At 51.9% G+C, this 22,543-nt stretch overlaps 1 protein-coding gene across 1 annotated transcript in view; it reads right to left on the bottom strand.

Annotated features, from left to right (window-relative positions):
- Positions 1 to 22,543, bottom strand: part of Bicra (BRD4 interacting chromatin remodeling complex associated protein) — a 77,655-nt gene that overhangs the window by 16,340 nt on the left and 38,772 nt on the right. The window contains exons 2-7 of the mRNA XM_051162443.1: positions 11,155 to 11,255; positions 8,679 to 8,724; positions 8,529 to 8,571; positions 5,591 to 5,656; positions 679 to 2,631; positions 133 to 297 (exon numbers count right to left, since the gene is read on the bottom strand). Of these exons, the coding sequence (XP_051018400.1) occupies positions 133 to 297; positions 679 to 2,631; positions 5,591 to 5,656; positions 8,529 to 8,571; positions 8,679 to 8,719 (2,268 nt within the window). The 5' untranslated portion in view covers positions 8,720 to 8,724; positions 11,155 to 11,255. The remainder of the gene's footprint in view (positions 1 to 132; positions 298 to 678; positions 2,632 to 5,590; positions 5,657 to 8,528; positions 8,572 to 8,678; positions 8,725 to 11,154; positions 11,256 to 22,543) is intronic.

A 22,543-nucleotide genomic window follows, 5' to 3' on the forward strand; every position in this document is an offset into this window, starting at 1 on the left:
GACATTCAGGGAACATGAGAGGGAAGGACAAAGGAGAGCGGTGCTTCCCAAGGTAGCAGGACAGAGGCAGGCAGGGCAGAGCGGCCGAGCAGGGAGCTGCGCAAGGAGGCCAGGCCGCCAGGGTGCATCTACCTGGGGTGCCGGAGCTGGGGAAGCCCGGCTGTCGGGAGTCTGAGCCCCTTTGGTGATGGGCGTGGCCAGGGCTGGGTCTTGGGCAGGAGGCGGGGCGCTGACTATGACGGAGGCAGGCACCGAGAGGTGGGGGCCCTCTGTAGAGAGGGGCTGCTGGCTCCTCTCCTGCAAGGGGCCGCCCGCACAGGGTCAGAAGGCCTAGAGGCCATTGGCTCCCGTCTGAGCCTGCCACCCCCACTCAATCTCATGGGGGAACTGTAGACAAGAGGTGAAGGGCAGGCAGACCCCAGATACTGTCTGCCCACCGTCATCTGTGTTCCATCTGTCTGTCTGTCCATCACTCCGTCCACCATTCATTCAACATCTCACCCAGGTCTTACCTACTTCTTCACTGAAATGCCCTCCCTTGCCTGTCAGTTCACCGAATATACCATTGGTCTGTCAGTGCCATCTCTTTGTCAGTCGCTGCCCCCACCTCCACTCCATCTGCCCCTTAGCTCAGCTATTTGCCACAACCCCACTCCCTCCCTTAAGGCTCCCCCGTACCTGGGGCAGGAACATCTGGAGGGAATCCTGAGTGAGGATGGCTGTTGTGGCTGCAGGGGGCTGCTGCCCCAGGACAATCTTCTCTGGGCTGGATGCCAGGCTTGGGCTGGCCTGAGGAGGGGTGGCCTGAGGCTGGGTGGCCGCCTGTGGGGTAGGGGCCTGTGGAGGCTGCTGTGCCTGTGGCTGCTGGAGACCCATGGGCACTGGTGTGGTGACAGCAGGGGGCACCTGGGTGGCAGGCTGAACTGCCAGAACAGGTGTGGCCTCCCCAGTGGTAGCAGCAGGGGTGGTGGGCTGCACTAGCCCATCAGGGGTGTTGAGCATGGCCACAGCACTGGGAGGCAGGGTGACGCCCTGGAGGACGGTGGTGGCCGTGGGGCCAGTGGGAGCCGGCTGGCTCTGGGTGGGCAGGCTGCCAGTGGCCAGCGACACTGGCATCTGGAAGAGGGCAGGCTGGCCCACCTGAATGGGAGCTGCGGAGAGGATGTGAGCGGCACTGTGTGCTCCAGAATGGGGTGCCAGCACGGGGCCCAGACTCAGGGGGCCTGCCAGGTTCTGGTTGGTGAGGATCGGGTTGGCAATGAGCTGTCCTCCTGCATGTGGCGCTGCGGCTGTGAGGATCTGGCTGCCCACGTTGGCAGGCAGGGCGGAGAGTGACTGGGGAAGTTGAACGGCTGGGGTGCCTGGCAGCAGGAACTGGTTCTGGCCTGGAAGCATGTGCTGAGCTGGGATCACGATGCTGCTGCCTTGGTTGAGGAGGTGGACGCTCATGGGTTTGCTGAGGGCCCCGGGGGGCTGCTGCGGGGCGGTCCCCGTGGTGGTGACGGGTGGCTGCTTGAATACATTCGCCTGTAAGGCCTGTGCTGGGAAGCCAGACAGCACCACATTCTGGCCAGCTTTGCCTGCGGCCATGAAAGTCAGGTTCTGGGGGGCCTTAGGCTGCTGGGGCAAGGTGCCTGGCTCACCCTGGATGGTGAGGGTGGCCCCAGTTGGGGTGAAGGGCTTGGGTGTCAGCTGGTAGAGTTTGGAGGACAGTACCCCCGCAGGCTTGGGCTGGATGGGAGTCGGGGTTCTATGTAAAATCACATTGGGTGCTTGTACCAGCGATGAAGTGCCAAGGCCCGGGGCCACCGCCAGCGGCTGTCCCGAGGGTGCCCCACTGGCTGCTGCAGTGGCGGCCCCCGTCCCGGCAAACACTGAGTTCCCGTTGAGTGTGGTGGTCACCGCGGCTGGGAGACTCTTCTGGATGACCAGGCCGGCCCCCTGGGGGGACACGCCGGCAGATGCCAGTGTCACTGGCTCCGAGGGACCAGCTGCCGAGGCCAGGTAGCCACTGACAGGCACCTGCTTTGCCAAGAGCTGGGAGGTGGGTGGGTTAAGGGCCATGACAGATTGGCCCACCACTTGAATAGGGGCCAGGCCCAAGGTGGCTGCTGTAGCGCCCCCAGGGCTACCATTAGGAAGACCCTGAATGGGCTGAAGGGTCACGTTGCCCAGGCCCACAGGCTGCAGGAAAGGCTGGACGCTCAGGGCTTTGTTGACCACATCCTGGGGTGGCACCAGGGCCTGGTGAGTCAGTACAGTGGGTGGGGCTTGTAGCCCCAGCAGGTCCGCACTGCCTGGGAAGAGAGCCTGGGGTCCTGCAGTCACTGCAGTGGCTCCTGCAGCCCCAGGAGCACCTGCCCCATTGTCGGCCGGCTGTAGGGTAGGCAGCTGGAAGGGGCCCAGGTCCAGCTCAGCCTCAGCCTCCAAGGTCTGTTCTGTGATGTTGGCTTCCTGAAGACTCTGCTGAAGGATGTCACAGGGCTGGTCTGGGCCCCCACCGCCCCCTCCACCACCTCCTGCTGCAGGGGAGCCCAAGATATCATCTTCTAGGAAGTCCAGGTCCACGCTGGGGGCAGGCTGGCTGGGTTCAGGGTTCAGGTGGTTGCCGGCAGCTTCCTGCACGTGGAGCTGGAGGCAGTCAAGAGAAGAAGGCAAGAGCTCAGGTCAACAAAGGGACACTTGGTGTCAAGGCCACTATAACCCAAGGCCATTCTATCTGAAAGTAACTGGACGTAGCCCAAACCTCAGCTTGGTTGTGGGCTTGACCATGCCACCCAAAGCTTGCTTGATCTGACCTTAGTTTCCCCATCTGCACCTACCAGTAGAAGGCAATAAGAATCTGGAGGAGGAGTGTGGGCAAGAACACGGCCTCACGACCCAGATGACCTGAGTTCCATTCCCAGTTCCCAATGTGGACAGAGGTAACTGACCCCTTAAAACTGTCCTTATACCACTACGTGTGTACCATGGCACTGTGTGTCCCCACCCATCCAAGGATCATACACAATGCACCCTATTAGTTTTTGTTTGTTTGTTTGTTTGTTTTAGAAAAGAGTCTCATTGTGCAACCCTGGCTGACCTGGAGCTCACTATAAAGACCTTGAACTCACAGTGCTTTGCCCGCACTTTTTCTTTAAAGTGACCTGGGCCGATGAGATGGCTCAGCAGATAAGAGGCGAGCGCAAGCAGACTCGACAACCTGACATCACACAGGCTGTGGCCAGCTCATGTGTACATGCATGCGCACGTGCGCACATATACAGGAGCACACAAAATAAGTAAAACAAATAAATGAAGGAAATTATGGTTACAGGGACCCATAATAATTATTTGTGGTTCTAATACCCACTGTAAACCAAGAGTATTTAATGAATTTTTTTCTATGTGGGAGGGGGAGATTGAGACAGGGTCTCTCTGTGTGGTCCTGGCTGTCTTAGAATATGCTATATAGACCTGATCTTGAACTCACAGAGATCTGCCTGCCTCTCCCTCTGAGTGCTGGGATTAAAAGCACGTGCCATCAGGACAGTCTCTGAATCTCTTCCTTTAAAACAAGTTCTCATGTAGACTAGGCTGGTCTCAAACAGACTATATAGCCCAGGATGATACCCGTTTGCCTAGGCTAGATTAGAACTTACTAGGTAGCGTAGGCTGGCCTTGAACTTGCTCTATAGCTAAGGATAGTTTTAAAAAAAATATTTATTTTACTTTATGTGTACCTGTGTGCCTATATGTATATATGGCATGTATGTGCCTGGCATCTACGAAGGCCAGAAGAAGACAGACTCCCCAGAAGTGGAGGTACAGGCAATTGCGAGCCACTGTGTGAATGCTGGAACCAAACTCCATTCCTCGGCAAGAGCAACCACTGAGCATCTCACCAGACCCCACAGGAGACTTTGAACTCCCGACTCTCCTGCTTCCACCTTCCAAGTGCCAGGACCACGGGCAAGTACCACCATGCCCGTCTGTTGGGTTTGTTTTTTTTGTCATATACACGGAGTGCCACAGGCAACACGCAGGCTTGAGGCACGTTAACTCCTCAGATCCAGAAGAGATGGAAGAGTCAGGGTTGGGGCTGGGCATGTGGCCAGGTTGGGAGGGTACCTGCCCAGAGAGTGTGAACTTGAGTTCTGTTCCCAGCACAGACTGGGTGTGGCAGAGAACTTAAAGGTCACCCTCAGTCACCTAGTGTATGGATGCTCGGGACCCCCGTACGAGACCTTGTCTCAGAAAACCCAAATACATAAAACTTCAATAAAGGTCTTAAAATAACAAAGACAGCGTGGCCACCACTGTAACTGGGTCTATAAATCTAAGTTGTTTTATTTTTTTTAAACCTGATCGTTATTATAAAAGGTTGTTTGGAATATGAAGCTATGGTTGATGTAAAACTAAGTGGAAATTATTCATAACGTAACACATTAAAAGAATAGCAATTACAAGCCGGGCGTGGTGGCGCACACCTTTAATCCCAGTACTCGGGAGGCAGAGGCAGATGGATCTTTGTGAGTTCGAGGCCAGCCTGGTCTACAAAATGAGTCCGGGGGGGCCGGGGGAGGGAGGGAGAGAGAGAGAGAGAGAGAGAGAGAGAGAGAGAGAGAGGCAGAGGGAGGGAGAGAGGGAGAGAGAGAGAATATGAATATGAAAATATATGGCAGTTATAATGACAGGGACCAGGGGAGAGAAATGAGGGCAGGGGCTGCAGAGTGGCATAGGAGGAAAGGGAACGGGGTACCTGGGAAGATGGCTCGCTCAGGAAAGGACTTGCCTCATAAGCCAGACAATGCCCAGAACCCACCCCCCAACACACACACACACACACACACACACACACACACACACACACACACACACACACACGAGGGCCTGGAGACGGCTCAGCGGTTAAGAGCGCCAGCTCTTCTTGTATAGGACCTGGGTTCGATTCCCAGCATCCACATGGTGGCTTAGAACCATTTACTCCAGTCCCCAGGGGCTCCAACACCCTCCTCTGGGCTCTCCAGGCACTTCTGCATACATGGTGCACAGACATACATGGAGGCAAAACATTCACACACATGAAAAATCATAAAATAGTTAAAAGACAATCAACAGAGGCAGCAGACATCACTGTGATGGGGTGGCAAGACAGGAAAGACTTCAAGAGTCCTTGAAGCCACCCAGCCTTGGCACGTTCCAAGGTAGCAAGAGCTCCTTATAAAACAAGGTAGATAGCTCCTGACAAGTGACAGTACCCAAGGCTGGCCTCTGGCCTCCACACGTACAAACACATACAGACACAGACACACAGATACACAGACACAGACACACACACACACCCTCCCATACATAGAGGGAAGCAATTAAGGGGCTGACACAGTCAAGCACACAGTACTTGCTCAAGTCTCTCTCTGTAGGCCCTCCCCCAGGGTCACGTGATATTACCAAAAGCACCAGAGCGGCCTCTGTCCCTTTCTATGGCCAGGGTGGTGGGATAGCCCGGTTCCTGAATCCTCACCCAGGGAATGCCCAGGCTTGCCCTCCAGTCTCTGTCCCTCTCTCCTGCTCCAACAGTGTGGGCAATGACCACTGGTCAGCCACTTACCCCAGGACCTTCATAGAAGGCACTTTGGGCCTCCACAGGGGCGTCCAGGAGGTCATCGCTGTCCAGCTGCAATGAGACCCGCCCCAAAGCCAAGGTCAAACGTGAACAAGGCAGGACCAGACTCTAGAGCAGAAACCAATTTGGGGCTGAGACAAAAGGAGGAAAGGGATGTATGTGGGGGAGGGCAGTGCAGGGGGCGGGGACATAGATGGAGGAGTGTCTGTCCCAGAGAATGGGGTTGGACACCACCCAGGGCATTTCAAGTCCCCCGTGTGGCCTCCAATAGTCCACCCCCATGACGTGCCTGCTTTGATCTTGGGACTTTGGCTTCTTGGTTTGCACTCAAGCCTCATGACTCACAGTCTCCCCGGGGGAAACACCCTTCAGGGGGCTATGCAATGACACCTGCCCCACACTTCTCACTGAGCCCCTCCCTTCTCCCCAACACTGCATCCAGCTTGCTTTTCAGAGGGCAGGGCCTGCTGACTCTTGGGTTATCGTGGCACCTGAACCGAGCCTAACATAGGCAACCTGCCTCCTCCTAAGCGCAGGAGGGACTTAAAGCATGCAGCACCATGCCTGGCCTCCCTCTACGGTATATACTGCAGCCCACGCTACCATCCAGGTGTACTCTTGAGGGCTCAGCCACGCTGATGCTTCTCCTTTAAGAGGCAGCGATTATTCCTCCCACCAGAGTGCACACTAGAGTTAGCGGCTCGTTTCTCCTTCCTTCCTCAAGGCAGATTCCTATACAGCCCAAGCTGGCCTCAAACTTGCTACTAGTTAAAGCTGGCTTTGAACTTCTGACTCTCCGTCTCTACCTCCCACGTGCTGGGATTACAGGTGTGCCCCACCAGGCCCTATCTTCTGTGGTGCTGGGGCCTGGACTCCTGAGCTCTCGGCAGCACCGAGGTGTCTGTGTGACTTACGAGATTAGGCCATAAAAGGTACTGTGGCTTCCCCCTGGCTCTCTATCATGGGTTCCTTGTGACAGGGAAGCTAGCTGCCACAGCCCGAGAACATCTGGACATTGTAAGAGAGGGGCCCATGGGAAAGGAACATAGGGAGGGGCCCTTGGCAGGGGCCTCAGGAGAGAATCAGAGCAGGCACCTCTGCTGACTCCAGACAAGCCCTTAGGGTTGTGGTTCTCAACTTTCATACTACTGCGTCCCTTTAATACAGAGCGCCTTGTGTTGTGACTCCCAACCATAAAATTACTTCCGCTGCTACTTCCTAACTCTAATTTTGCTACTGTCGGGAATCGTAATGTTAGTATCCGTGTTTCCCAATGGTCTTAAGTGACCTCTGTTTAAAGCGGTCGTTCATATCGCCAAGGGGTCGCGACCCACAGGTTGAGAACTCCCGTTATGTATCGATTGTTATGACCTGAGTGGCAGACCCTGACCCAAGCTGATTCCAGACCCAGACTTCCAACAGGGCAAAAGCTTAGCAAATGGTGTGCTAAGTCACCACGTTGGGGGCCATCTCTCATAACACGGGAGAAAACAAATAGTTCCACGGGTCACCAGACTGCCACGTTTTCACAGAGAGCACCTGTGTCCGGAGTTCCCAAGAACTGCTGTCAAGTTCACAATAAACAGAGCAGTCACGTGTGGTGGTGCATGCCTTTGGTCCCAGCGCTGGGGAGGCAGAGATGGCCCGGACTATAGAGACCCTGCCTATAAATCAATCAATCAATCAATCAAATCACCTAACCAAGCCTTATGTACTCAGTGCCATCTCACAGTAGTTCTGCCTCAGTCTGATCCTGTTTCTTCAAATTTACCATCTCTCTCAATTTTACCCCTGCTGTAGCACTGTGGTCGCTGTTAATGCCACCTCCTCAGGGAGACCCTTTCAGACCATATCAACTAAAGGAGGCCTTTTCTTTTTTCTCCTCCTCCTCTTCTTTCTTTTTCTTCATATTTTTTAAGACAAGGTTTCTCTGTGTAGGTCTGGCTGTCTTAAAAGTTACTCGTAGACCAGGCTGGCCTCGAACCCACAGAGATCTGCCTGACTCTGCCTCCCGAGGGCTGGGATTAAAGGAATACGCCACCACCAACAGCCAGCATACTTAGCCGCGGAGCCATCTCTCCTGCTCCTGGCTTGTTTTTCTTTAATCTCTCTCTGTCTGTCTCTCTCTCTGTCTGTCTCTGTCTCTCTCTCTCTGTGTGTGTTACACACATGTGTGTGGCAGGTGCACTCATGGAGGCCGGAGAGGATGCTGGAGGTTTTACTCTTCACCACTCTGCCCTAGTCCCCTCAGACACAGGGCCTCTCACTGAATTTGGAGCTAAGCTAGGGTCCACAAGCCCCAGCCAGCCTCCTGTCTTTTCCCTCTCCCTAAAGAAACAGGCTTACAAGTGCACAAAGTCATGCTGGCTTCTTACATGGGTGCTGGGGATTTGAACTCAGGTCCTCATACTTACACAGAGCCATCTCTATAGCTTCTCCTATTTTTCTAGTCATTTTCTACATGACTTTATTTATTTATTTATTTATTTATTTATTTATTTATTTATTTATTGGCTCTTCAAGACAAGAGTCTGTCTGTGTAGTCTTGGCAATCCTGGACTTGCTTTGTAGACCAGATTGGCCTCAAACTCACAGCAATCTGCTTGCCTCTGCCTCCCAAGTGCTGGGATTAAAGGTGTGCGCCACCACGCCAGGCTTTGCATGATATTTTTCAAAAAGAAAACCTCAACTAGTGAACAATGAATGAATTCTATTTACTTATGCATTTATTTTGAGGCAGGGTCTCTCTGCCATCCCAGCCGTCCAGGAGCTCACTCTGTAGACCAGGCTGGCCTCTGACTCAAGAGATCTGCCTGCCTCCGCTTTTCAAGTGCTGGGATTAAAGATGTGCACCATTAAAGACGTGCAGCATCATTCCCATGTTAAAAATATGTGAATGCCCCTTCATGCCTCTGGCACTTACCTTTTCGGATCCATGCAGGAAGTCATTGAGGGCCTGAGGGTCACTGCAAGAGAGAGGGAAAAGAGACCTTAAGGAGCGAGGCTGAGGGGTGGAGGGAGGGGAGGGGTGTGGGAGACGGGCGTGGGTGGGTGGGGGGAGCCCGTTACTCACCAAATCACGTCTAGTAAGCATCTCCCATCCTCATCATCCATTTCCACTAGATGGGGCAGGGGTGGGAAGAGGTTGAGGGAGACATGATTAGATTGAGGCCGTCTGCCCAGCTGCCCCATCAGGGGCGCACAGGGGTGTTGGGGGTGGGAGGAAGGGGGTCAGAGCAACTGCTCCTGGAGTGCACAGAGCTAGCCGGGAGAGTCCAAGAATCACCTCCCGGGGACCCTCCCACTCAGAAATCCTGACCAGAAGGAGGCAGCGTTCTTACCCTCCTGGCCTCATACCCAACAGCCCCCCACATCCGACAGTGGTGATTACGGTGGCATCGATAGAGACAAGGAAGACTCTGGTGGTGCGCAGGCCTTATACTAAGTGCTGCAGGCAGGTTTAACTGAATCAACTATGGCACCCAGGCTTTAGGGCGGTGAGGAGTTGCCGGTACCTAAATGGCTACTCTCCATCTTCCAGTGGGTGGGCTGTGTGAACCCTAGGGAACACACCGTTCCAGCCTCCAGGGGGCCATTCTACTTTATAACATTGGGGAGTTATAGTCTAGCTCAGAGTCAAAACCAAGGCTCGCTGGGAGCGAGCCTTTAATCCCAGCACTTCGGAGGATGTCTGTGGATCTGAGACCAGCCAGGCCTGCGTGGTGAGACCCTGTCTCAAAAAACAAAATGACCCGAACTTCTCTCTCGGGGTCTTTTCAGAACCCCCATCCCAGGAATGACCATGGCTCACACACCAGACTCCCACCGGGCAGGCTTCGGCTTGAGTTCGCCAGCCTTGTCTCTGTACATCTCTGAGTCTATGCACTTCGTATCCCACTGTCCTGTTTTCTGAACAGTGTGTGGCCTGGAAGGTGTGGCAGGGGTCTGTCCTGTGTCTCAGTGGAATAGAGCAAGGAAGGAAGGAGGGGTGAAAGCAACAGCAAGGCCACTGCAGTCAGCCCTGAGTGAATCCCCAAGACCTATGCAGTGTGGGTCTCAAGCAAAGGACAGGTGACAGGGGTGACGTATGAATAGAGGTGGGGGCTGAGGCGGCGGAAGGGGGTGGGGCATAAGGCTGGGGCTGGAGAGGGGGCAGTGTGGGGCTGGCCCCCACAGCTGAATGATGAGGATGCGGACGGCTAACCTTTGTCTGGAGCTATGTGGCGCTCACCGCTGGCTAGCACTGGCAGAGCCCGCGACAAAGGTTAGCGTGGTCAGCCCGCCCCGGGAGGAGGAAGAGGCCACTTCGCCCACTGCACCCCAAAAGGAACGGATGCTCTCTGCATTTTCCCACCTGCCTCCCACCACACAGCATTCCTGCCTTCCAATCAGGCACGCACTCCTTCTGAGCCCTATAAGCATTCCTCCAAAGGCCCTCCACATTCCACGCTGTCTACCTTTTGGAGACAGGGTCTCTGACTGGCCTGGAACTCACCAATTAGGCTAGGTTTGCCAGCTAGCTAACCCCAGGTATCCCACAGTCTCTACCTCCCCAGCGCTGGGGTTCCATGGCCTGCTCTTAACACGGGAATCAAATTCAGGTCCTTGCAAGCATTTTTACCAGCTAAGCTAGCTTCTTCAGTGCCCAGCTGACTTCCCAAAGCCTCTGGACCCTCCCTTCCCATCCACTCACCCTCCTATCCCACTCTCCTATTGCACATCCATCGATCATCGACGTACCTATCTGTCCCCACTATCTTTTTAAATTCCCATGCACTCACCGTTAGGAACATCCAGGCAAACACACCCACACATCTTTCCCCCCTTCCATCTACTGGCCTCATGCTGGTCCTTTCCTTCCAGCATCATGAACTGGACACAATGAAGACCATCGTCCCCAAGTTGTAGGGACTTATAGTCCAGGACAAAGGTCCTTTAATAACTGAATTATCTTCCTAGCCTTTTCCTTTTTTGTTGTTATTGTTGTTGTTGCAGGGCCTCATGGGTTCTCTACACTGTATCACACTCCAGCCCCTCCCTGGGGGATTTTAGGCAGGGGCTCTACCACTGAGCCACGCCCCCAGCCCCTCACTGGGGGATTCTAGGCAGGGGCTCTACCACTGAGCCACGCCCCCAGCCCCTCACTGGGGGATTCTAGGCAGGGGCTCTACCACTGAGCCACGCCCCAGCCCCTCACTGGGGGATTCTAGGCAGGGGCTCTACCACTGAGCCACGCCCCAGCCCCTCACTGGGGGATTCTAGGCAGGGGCTCTACCACTTAGCCATGCCCCCAGCCCCTCCTTGGGGGATTCTAGGCAGGGGCTCTACCACTGAGCTACACTCACATTGTCTCAGTACAAAATATAAAGGAAAAGGTGAATCCTGAGGAACATCCTTCCTACCGCTGTACATGGAAATGTAGGCTGGAGAGGACAGACTAAAGGAGGTCACTAAACCAGGTTCTGCAAGTCAGATGCCAGTGGACCCCACAAGTACCCAGAGAAACAAGTGCTCCTCTGGGAGTGAACTGGGGGGTCATCCCTGGTTACCTGTGCTATGAACGAATCATGAAGGGAACGGTGGGGTGGCCACTCCAGGTCTACGCAGGGCCCCGGGCTGGGGACTTTGACAGTGTCCTTTGTGGGGCCAGCTGTGGAAAGAAAAGAGAAAAGCTGTGAGTGAGGAAGGTAATGAATAAGGCAGAAGACATGTGTGGAGAAACAGGCGGGAAGGAGGGAAGGAGGGAAGGAGGGAGGGAGGGACAGAGGGAGGGAGGGAAGAATCTGGAAGGGTAAGAGGGTAGGAAAGAGAGGGAGGCTGAGGCAGGAAGACGGAGAGTTCCAGGTAAGCCTGGGCTACATAAGAAGATTCTGTCTCAAAACAACTTACAAAGAACAGAACAAACACTGCCACTAAACTGTATTACAACTAAGAGCCATTATTAACTACCTCACTTCCCACAAAGACTAACCATGCAGCCAAAGTGGGCCTGCGAACTCGAGATCCTCCTACCTCAGCCTCCAGTGCCAAGACTACAGTGTGTTCCACCAGGACAGCACCATTATTAAGTTTTTAGAGGGAAAACCACAGTTTAAAGTCACACAAAGCAATGTTATATATTGTTAAAAGAACAAGGTCTATGGTGGACACAGATGCACATACACCACGGCATAAACTTTACCAAATCACTTATGGATGCTTTAATATAAAAACAGAATTCTAGTTTTGCATTACTATTTTTTATTCGGGGGATAATTTAGTTTAATATAAAAACACAATTCTAATTCCGTATTACTATTTTTTATTCTAGGGATTGAACCCAGGTAATTATATTTGAAGTAAATGATCACTTTACCACTGAGCCACACCCCCAGCCTCTCACTGGGGGATTCTAGGCAAGGGCTCTACCACTGAGCCACGCCCCCAGCCCCTCACTGGGAGATTCTAGGCAGGGGCTCTACCACTGAGGCACGGCCCCAGCCTCTCACTGGGAGATTCTAGGCAGGGGCTCTACCACTGAGCCACACCCCTGGCTCTTCATTGGGGATCTATGCAGGAGTTCTGCCACTTAAGTGTCATACTTCCAGCCTTCTATAGCCAATCCTTTTTGGGGAGGATGGGGGTGAGAAGCACAGGGAGTTAGGGAAGGAGGGAAGGACAGGCTCTCACTATGTAACCCTGACTAGCCTGGAACTCATAAGAGCCTGTCTCTGCCTCCCAAGGATGCAGATTAAAGGTGTGTGCTACCATGCCTGGCATTATGGCCAGTTCTTATTTTCTGAAACAAGTGTGGTGTATTAAGCAGGCACAAGAGTCCCTCAAACATGGCACCCATGTCCTGGGGGACAAAGGGTCTGGTTCCCGCAGACCTGTAGTCACAACTGTTCCATCAACAACTCAACACCCGACCTTGGTTTCTTGCAAAGGCACCTCATCTCAGATGTACTGGTGTTCCCTTGCTGAGGCCGCCCGCTGAAGCTCACCTTACACTGACTCTTCTCCAGCCGACACCCCACAGCATCTGTGGCTTACAAAGGGCACGCTACACTAGTGCCCAGGGGGCCACTTCAAGCCAAGCAGTCATCCAAAAAACAAAGGGCCTAGCCACACAGACAGCCACAGTGGTGCACATCTGTGACCCCATTTCCTGAACCGCAGAGGCAGAAGGATGATGAGTTTGAGGCTAGCCTGGGCTACATAGAAAGACTCTGTCTCAAGAAACAAGATCACAGTGGTGAGACGGCTCCATGGGTAAAGTCTGATGACCTGAGTTCAATCAAAGTGGACCCACAGCCGTCCTGCTACCCCAGCTTCCTCTCTGGCTTGGGAAAGTGGAGCTAACGTGGCAGCTCCAGCTGAGTTACTTCTGAGCCATTTCCCAGGAGCTTGAGTGTGCAAGGCTTACACAGCACCCGTCAAAGGCTCTGGGGCATGCGCCTGCTCTCCCTGAGTTCCGGGCACGCTGCCTGAGAGTGCAAGGGGTGGGGGCTGCAAGGTTTTAACAGGCCCCCACACCAGGTTCACCATCACTGTCCCTACACTCCGCTTCTGGCTTGGCGCAAGCTCTCTCCAAATGGGTTCCCAGGGGTAACTGAGGGGGAAGCAGTGGGTCCTCTGTGGAAATAGTTTCTTCTTTTGTTGTCTCTAGACTTATTTAATCAATGGGAGTGGGGGTGCACACGCCTGTGAGGAGGTCAGAGGACAACGTGTAAGAATCAGTTCTTTCCTTCTACCCGTTGCTCCCAGGGATTAAACTCAGCTCATCATTGTCTTGATGAGCTATTTTGCCACCCATATCTTTTGTTCTAATAACTTTTTTTTTTTTTTTAACTTCTCAAGACAGCGTTTCTCTGTGTAGCCCGCTGTCCTAGAACTAGCTCTATAGACCAGGCTGGCCTTAAACTGGAGATCTGCCTCTGACTCTCAAGAGGTAAGATTAAATGCGTGTGTCACCACGAGCCAGCTGCACACACCCCCACCCTCCCCACCGTGTGAGACAGGGTCTCATTTTGTTGCCCTGGCTATCCTGGAGCTTACTATATAATATAGACCATAGGACCCTCAAACTCACCAAGATGCGCCTGCCTCTGACTCCTTGACTCCTGAGTGGCATGTGCCACCACGCCTGGCCTGGTTTTGCTTTGAGAGGAGGTATCACTGTGTGAACTACAGGCAACTACTCAAATTAATGGTGGTCCTCTGCCTCAGCTTCCTGAGTGCTGTGATTCTAAGAACGCACCACCATGCACGGCCTTGCTTGCTACGTTCCCAGGACGACCTTGCTTTCTCCGGCTCCAGGGACCATCCCGCCTCAAAGAGCAACCACGTGGCAGGCCCAGCACTTGAACATTCATTAATCTTCAGTTTTCTTTGTGATAGGCATGTTGTTGTGTTTGTTTTATTTGAGACAAGGTCTCACTATGTAGCTCTGGCTGTCCTGGAACTCACAGTGATCCACCTGCCTCTGCTTCCCAGAGTGCTGGGATTAAAGGTGTGCCTCACTTAAGTCAGGCGGTGGTAGTGCATGCCTTTAATCCCAGCACTCCAGAGGCAGAGGCAGGTGGATCTCTGTGAGTTCCAGGACAGCCAAGGCTACACAGAGAATCCCTGCCTCAAAAACAAACAAACCAAAAAACAAAACAACAATAACAAAAACAAAAAGAAAGAAAGAAAAGTGTCACCACACCTGACTTTGCAGTAGTCATGTTTTTAAAAAAAAAAGAAAGGGAGCTGGGAGGAAGGCCCAGTAAGGAAAAGTGGGGCTTTGCAAACACGAGGACCTCAGTTTGATCACTAGCACCTATCCCACGTGAAAATCTGGGTGTGGGGCCGGGCGTGGTGGCGCACGGCTTTAATCCCAGCACTTGGGAGGTAGAGGCGGGTGGATCACTGTGAGTTTCAGGCCAGACTGGTCTGCAAAGTGAGTCCAGGACAGCCAAGATTACACAGAGAAACCCTGTCTCAAAAAACAAACAAACAAACCCACAAAAAAACAAAACAAAACAAACAAAACCAAAAAGAAAATCTAAGTGTGGAAGCACACATTTGTAACCTCAGCACGGGACAGGCAGAGGCAGAGGATCTATGAGGCTTGCTGGTCAGGTAGCTGCTGGTCAGGTGTTGGTGAGCTGTGAGTTCAGTGAGAGACTATCTCAAAGGAGGATAATACTGTAGGTTGTTCTCTGGCCTCTAAACACAAAGACAGAGACAGAGACAGAGACTGTTCCCCAGTGAAGGTTGTAGGCCAAGTGTGGCTCAGTGGTAGAGCCCCTGCCTAGACTCCCCCAGTGAGGGGCTTGGGTGTGGCTCAGTGGTAGAGCCCCTGCCTAGCATCCCCCAGTGAGGGGCTGGGGGTGTGGCTCAGTGGTAGAGCATCTGCCTAGCATGCATAAGGATCCTGGGTTTGATCTCCAGAGAAAATACACCAACAGCCAACAGCACACAAAAGGATGCCCAGCATGACTCATCACGGGGGAAATGCACTCAAAGCCCCAAGGAGACAAGGCCCCACATCCCCTCAGAGCGGCTACCATGAAGAAACTGGGAAGTAGCAAGTTTGGCAGGGCTGTGGGAAACCAGAGCCCTTGCTCACTGCTGGCGGGAGTGCAACCCTGTTGGCTGCTGTGAAGCAAGGTTTGGCAGTTCCTCGGAACATTAAAAATAGCATTAGCGCTCAACACAGTAAACGCTGCTTCTGGGTATGTGTGCAAAGGAATCAAACATCTTCAAGAGGGATCTGTACACCAGAGGCCACCGTAGCCTTTTCTACAACAGCTCAGAGGAAGATGCCTGAGTGGCCGTGGACAGACAAGACGATGGGTAAATAAATTGGAGTGTATAACTGTAAGACAGAACATTTGTGACGCTTTAACATGAACACATAGATCAGCGGTTCTCAACCTGTGGGTCACAACCCTTGGGAAACCTCTATCCCCAAAGATATATTTACATTACGATTTAGCAATGAAAATAATTTTATTGGGGGGGGGGTCACCACAACATGAGGAACTGTATTAAAGGGTCATGGCATTAGGAAGGGTGAGGACCACCGACACAGATGCACCCCGAGTTTGCAAAGTTGAGAAGAGGTGCAGAAGCTGGCATGGCGGCTCACGCCTGTGACCGCAGCACCTGGGAGACAGAAGGATCAGAAGTTCAAGCTCATCCTCAGATACAAAGTGAGGTCATGGCCACCCTAGACAGCACAAGGGCCTACTTCCGGAAAAGACAAATCAAACCAAAGGCCACAAGAGGGCTCAGGGGGTAAAGGTACCCACCACAAAACTTGACAATCTGTCTTTAGTCCCTCTACAAGTGTGCACACGCCTTTAATCCCAGCACTCGGGAGGCAGAGACAGGTGGATCGCTGTGAGTTCGAGGCCAGCCTGGTCTACAAAGTGAGTCCAGGACAGCCAAGACTACACAGAGAAACTCTGTCTTGAAAAACAAACAAAACAAAAAATAAAACAAAACAAAACCAGAGGTCCATTTGTTCAAAAGCATGCATTAAATGCCTCCTATGTGTAGGGAGAGGTAAAGATGCTCGACAGAGGGCTGGAGGGGTGGCTCAGAGGTTAAGAACACTGACTGCTCTTCCAAAGGTCCTGAGTTCAATTCCCAGCAACCACATGGTGGCTCACAACCCTCTGTAATGAGATCTGGTGATTTCTTGTGGCAGACACCCACACAAATACTGTATAAATAGTAAATAAATCTTTAAAAAAGAAGAAGAAGAAAAAGATGCCTGAGAGGTCAGTGGCTGTGGTCAGGAGGGGGACACATCCAACAGTTCTCACCCAGGGATGGCCCTATGCAGTTCAGCCCAGGTGCTCAAAACCTCTGGGAAAAGTAACCGAGCCATACAACAATGTATGCAAAGCTGTGACCCCAAACAACAGTACTCGGGCAACAAGCCGGGGTGTGGAAGTCAGCCGTGTGAGCTGGGTGTCACAGATGGCTCTGTCTCAGGACATATGACAAAGTACAGCCAACCCATGGTGGGGATACACGCGGGCAGCTGAATCTTTGTCACTGTAACTGCAGAGAGAGCTGGGCTCACTTCCTCCTACACCTCTCCCAGCTGAGGCTGACTGACACCTGGGGCCCATTTGTTACCGCAGCTCTCTCCTTCAGTGACTGAGTCCCAGGTCTCACTTGTTACTGTACCACCCGCCAACCAAAATGGAAAGATACACCACTGAGCCCACCATTGCGCAAGCATGTCCTGGGCATCAGATATAGCCCACAGAGTGACGGTGACAGAGACAAAACTGAGTCATGCCTTCCAGTAAGAAAATAGTGACCCGCAGGGAGTGAGGACGCTGGGTCCTAACCACATCGCGGGGCTAGAACTTGAACTCAGACCCCATGACTCCGAAGTGCTGAGTCTTCCCTACCAGGCCTGCCAACTGCAAGCAGCCTGGGAGGGGAGCGGTGACAGGGTGTCCTTCCAGAAAGCCCTGAGGATCCCTCCTCCACTCAGAATGCAACCAGATTTTTTACGTCATCATTGGGAGCTTGCAGGGGAGCAGGATCCGGAATTCAAAGGCTCCAGTAAACTCAAACTGTTCATTTCCGAGCATGATGTTGGTGACCCTTAGGTGTCCTCTCCAAAGGCTAGAAAACCAGCCCACAGCGCTGCAGCCACCACAGTGGCTCAAAGTCCTGGCCCCCAAGGCTGAGCCCACCCCCCCCCCTCATTCCTCCTTTCTGGCTCCTGCTCCCCTGGATGGCCTGCCAGCCCACCCACAGTCACACCTCTGGCTGTTGAGAAAGCAGAGGCACAGACTTGGGCCAGGAAATGGTTTCAAACAATCAAATAAACTGGGCGTGGTACAGCACCAGTAATCCCAGCACTCAGGAGAGGCTGAGGCAGGAGAACTACTGGTTTGAGGAGGCCAACCTAAACTACACAAGCAGAATTTGTCCCAGCTCCTACCCATCAAAAAGAAGGAGGAGGAGGAGGAGAAAGACTCAGCCCTCAGGAGGATCACACACACACACACACACACACACACACACACACACACACACACACAAAGTAATAAAAGCAGTACAGAGCACACAGTAAAATGGAAAACTCAAAAACACATTTGTGCACGTGTGTCTGTTATGCATATTCTGGGTGCTATACTGAGGCCTGAGCGGATGGTGGGAGGCATGCTATCTCCTTTAAGACCACTCCCGACTTCCCCTGAAGCTACGGTAGCCATGGCACCACACAGTACACACTAAAGCCTACAGGCTTGGCTTCTATAAAACAATGGAAGTCACAGAACAAGTTCTTCTAGTCAAGAAAGGGGTTTGCTTTCCAGCTTGAACAGAGTTGACATGACTGGAGCTGTGGCAGCTACTCTGCCACCGTGAAGCAAAGAACTCGAGGCTGAAAAAAACCCCACCAGAAGATATGTCCTGGTAAGAAGAAAGCCTGGGTTTGGGGCTGGTGAGATGGCTCGGGCTGTGAAGGGGTTTGCCCCAGGACCTGAACGGTGAAAGGGGAAAAATACAGCTCTGAGAGTGGGTCTTCCGACTGGCACACACATACTGTGACATTCTCTCATCCTCCCCACAAATAATACATTTAAAAACGTAATGAAAAACAGAAAGGAAGGCTGAGTCTAATAATTCTTCAAGGGCTGCCTGCCTCCAAACATCTACTTAATTATTTATCTGTAGAAAGAGCTAGGGTTTCATTTTGTAGCTCACGCTGACCTTGAACTCGGGACCCTTCTGCCTCAACCTCTCTAAAGTATTAGAAATACCCAGCTCTCCTTTACTAATTAAAGTCCGCATCTTTACCCATCAGTTGGAAAGCAGAGGCCATCAGAGTGACTTGCCCTTCCACCATGCTGGACATGGACACAACAGCGGACAACATGCACAACTGTCTAGATTCACACACCAACCCAAGTTCCCACGAACATGAACACATCGCCGTAATACCCTCCTCACGCCAGCAAGGCTGCCCTGTCCCAAGTCCAGGCATGAGGGAGGGGTGGCCCAGGTTCCCTCCATGTGTCTCGGGCCACTGCCACTTGCTACCTCAACTATCTTCCCCTTTAGAATAGAGCACGGCCTAGGAGCCACATACTGGGTACTTTTTGTTTTCTCTTTCTTTCTTTCTATCTATCTATCTATCTATCTATCTATCTATCTATCTATCTATCTATATATATATCTGGTGTAGCCCTGGCTGCCCTGGAACTCACTCTGTAGACCAGGCTGGTCTTGAACTCACAGAGCTCCGCCTGCCTCTGCTTCCCAAGTGCTGGGATTAAAGTATGTACCACCATAGCCGAGTAACATAACTTTTGTTTTAAACCATAACTGTTGTGACATTCCTTTTTTTTTTTTTTTTTCCATTTGGTTTTTTTTCAAGACAGAGTTTCTCTGTATTGCCTTGGCTGTTCAGGACTTGTTTTGTAGACCAGGCTGGCCTAGAAGTCACAGATATCCGCCTGCCTCTGCCTCCCTGAGTGCTGGGATTATAAGCATGTGTCACTGCACCCAGCTAGTTGTGGTATTTCTTAGAGTGCCACAGAACATTATATTGTGTAACATATTTACACACACTATATTATATTAGCCTTATTTATGTTAATCACCATACCAATAACAAAAATATTAATAACAACACTAATAATTTAATTATATCATTCAATTAATATTAACATATGTGCATATATAATGAGCATCAAACGTGAACTATACACACACACAAGCATACTCCTTTGGATACAGTGCACATGTTCAGTGTACACAGTTTAGGTTGTGCTTGAACATGACAGCAATCACCTGATAAAAGGAGTCTCTTTTCCTAATTCATACAGAGAAGGCCATAAGGGTGTGCCTAGAACCCCCCAGGGAGTGGCTGGGGGCATAGTTCACTGAGGAGCTGGGGGCGTGGCTCAGTGGTAGAGGCCCTGCCTAACGTGAATAATACCCTGGGTTTGATCCCCAGGTCAGCCAGTAAACAAGAAAGCCCCAACCTGGAAACCGTCTATCACCTGTCCCAACACCAAGCTCAGGCATGGGATGGGGTGTTGCTCTGACAATCAGGGAATGCATTTCTGTCATAGGAAGCAACATGGGTAGACCTGACATAAACGAGTGCAAAGAGAGCCAGACAAGAGATGGCACGCTTGTGCTGAGCCATCTCTAGAAATGGGGAAAAAACCAGAGGTGTGCACGTCTTAAGGGAAGAGAGGGAGGATGGACTATCAGGGGTCCTCAGGGAGGAGCCTTCTAGAATGACACAGATGCTTTGAATCCAGATTCGTGATGCTTACTTGGACAACACTCACCAAGTTATGCTTTAAAAAGCTGTGCCTTTTATCACTCCAATATTTAACCAAATGCACTGTGCAGCCAGGGGTGGTGCCATAGGCCCATAATCTAAACCAAGCTACCAAGGAGGCTGACACAGAAAGATCCCATATTCAAGGTCAACTTGATCTATGAAATGGGTTTGAAGCCAGCCTGAGCTACATACCAAGACACTGCCTCAAAAAGAGAAACCTACATCCACACAAATATGTGTCCCCGTGCCTGCAGCAGTTCATTGGAGTCACAGGTGGAAACAACTCATAAGCCAATCAGCAGATGGATCTGCCCCAGCGAAGATCCATATAAAGGCAGCACGCGGCCATAAACGGCAGGCGGGCGGGGACACATGGTGGCACGGGACCAGAAAACAGGAAGAGGAACAGAAGCCAGGCCCAAAGGCCAGCAGCAGGTCAAGGCACTGGGACAAAGTGTCCAGATCAACTGGGGCCAGACACAGAAAGCAGGTTAGTGGCAGCCAGGAGCCCTACTGGTGGCAGTGTAGGAAGCTAACAGCCATGGGGGGGCGGGGGCAATGGGGGGGGGCAATAAAAAGCAACTGTGGCTGTAACTACACGCCTCTGCGAATGGATGAAGGCAACTTTTGATTTATTTACTTCATTGTGATGAGGAGGGGACATATGTGTCACATGTGGAGGTCAGAGGTCCATGTGCAGGAGTCAGATCTCTCTTTTACTATATGGCTCCCAGGGATTAAGCGCAAATTATCTGGCTTGGTGGCACGTGCCTTCTCCCCACTCCCTGGTGGCGTCCACCCAGTTGAACTCTGACCTCTATAAGGTACCCGACGCCTCTATACTTACACAATAAAGAAATGTAATTTTGGCTGGGCGTGGTGGTGCACGCTTTTAATCACAGCACTCGGGAGGCAGAGGCAGGTGGATCACTGTGATTTCGAAGGCCAGCCTGGTCTACAAAGCACATCGAGGACAGCCAAGGCTGCACAGAGAAACACTGTTTCTAACTACAATAAACAAACAAACAATATATGTAAAATAAATAAATAAAAGAAATGTAATTTTAAACATTTTTTTAAGGTGTGAAGGGGCACTGGTGGGTGGTTCAACAGTTAACAGAACACCCTGTTTTGCTTCCCAGCACTCACATTCAGTGCTCACAACTTCCTGTAATTACAGCGCCAAGGAACAGAACATGCACTTCTGGTCACCTCAGCACCTGTACTCATGTGCACACTCCCACTGCAGACACACATGTATCCATATAATTTAAGATACAAAAAAACCCCCAAAAAACAAAAACAAAATTTGGGTGAATAGGGAAGAATGATTAACCAAACAGGGCCTGGGACATGACCAGCGATAAGGAAAGAAATTCAAGCATCTTCTGACTTTTAGCAAACACTGAAACAGCTGGGTCAGCTTGGGTGGGGGGTGCACAACACTATACAATTCAAATTTTGTGGTCACACTAGGCACTGCAAGGACAGTTATTATCAATGGTTGTACTGAAGAAGGAGCCAGAGCCTCAGATATATACTAGGCAGGGGCTCTACCACTGAGCCACGCCCCCAGCCCCTCACTGGGGGATTCTAGGCAGGGGCTCTACCACGAGCCACACCACCAGCCCCTCACTGGAGGATTCTAGGCAAGGGCTCTACCACTGAGCCACGCCCCCAGCCCCTCACTGGAGGATTCTAGGCAAGGGCTCTACCACTGAGCCACGCCCCCAGCCCCTCACTGGGGGTTTCTAGGCAGGCGCTCTACCACTGAGCCATAGTCCAAGACCCAAATAGCGTACTCAGTTTCTGTCCTCACTTGCATCTATTCCAAGTCTCTACTTCTCAATGATCTGCCAAACAGTCACTTAGAACTCACAGTGGGCATGTGTCCCTTCTAGACTCATGACCTGGGCTCTACGTCTCTTTTCAATGATAAGGCTCCCAGCTCCTCCTCATCCCCAAATCTCCAATGTGAAATAAATTCATTTGAGCATGTAATTAATATATGAATTGATACCCCACAGAAGTGGCCAGCAGGTAGTGTTCCCCTGTCCTGGGAAAGGCACCAGTACCCACGCCAAAGAAAATGATGCTGCTTTGCCCGATGGCACATATTTGTCTGGTTCTTGTTACCATAATGAAACACCTGAGGCAGGTCACATTAGAGAAAAAGGGTAGATGAACTGAACTCAGAGCAGTGACAAAGCTGTAAGTCTGAAGGACGTGGTTCCAGAGAGGGCTGTGCATACTAGGCAAACAGTCTACCAACTAAGCCACCCCCACCCCGGGGTCAGAGTTTCATGTCGCACCATCTGTTCTTGAACTCTGAGCTCCAGGCCTTCTCGTGTGCGTGCGGAGATTACAGGCATGTGCCACCAAAGCCCTGTTTCTGTTTCCTTATGCAGCCCCAGCCCAGGCCGCAGCCCCAGCCCTGATCTCATCTAATCCCCTTTAAACAGCTGGATGAAGCTCCCATCCTCCTAAGTCTATTATCCTGAGACTCAGGGATGAAAGTCCTAGATGAGTTCCTGGGGGTCAGTCCAAGTTCTGAGTGTCTCATTCTGGCGGCGACTTCTGTGTCACACTGTCAACTTTAATCAAAGACGCAAAATGCAGACAGAGGGGAAGGACTGGTC

This window comes from Acomys russatus, chromosome 19 (assembly GCF_903995435.1).
Source record: "Acomys russatus chromosome 19, mAcoRus1.1, whole genome shotgun sequence".
Classification (NCBI taxonomy): Eukaryota; Metazoa; Chordata; class Mammalia; order Rodentia; family Muridae; genus Acomys; species Acomys russatus.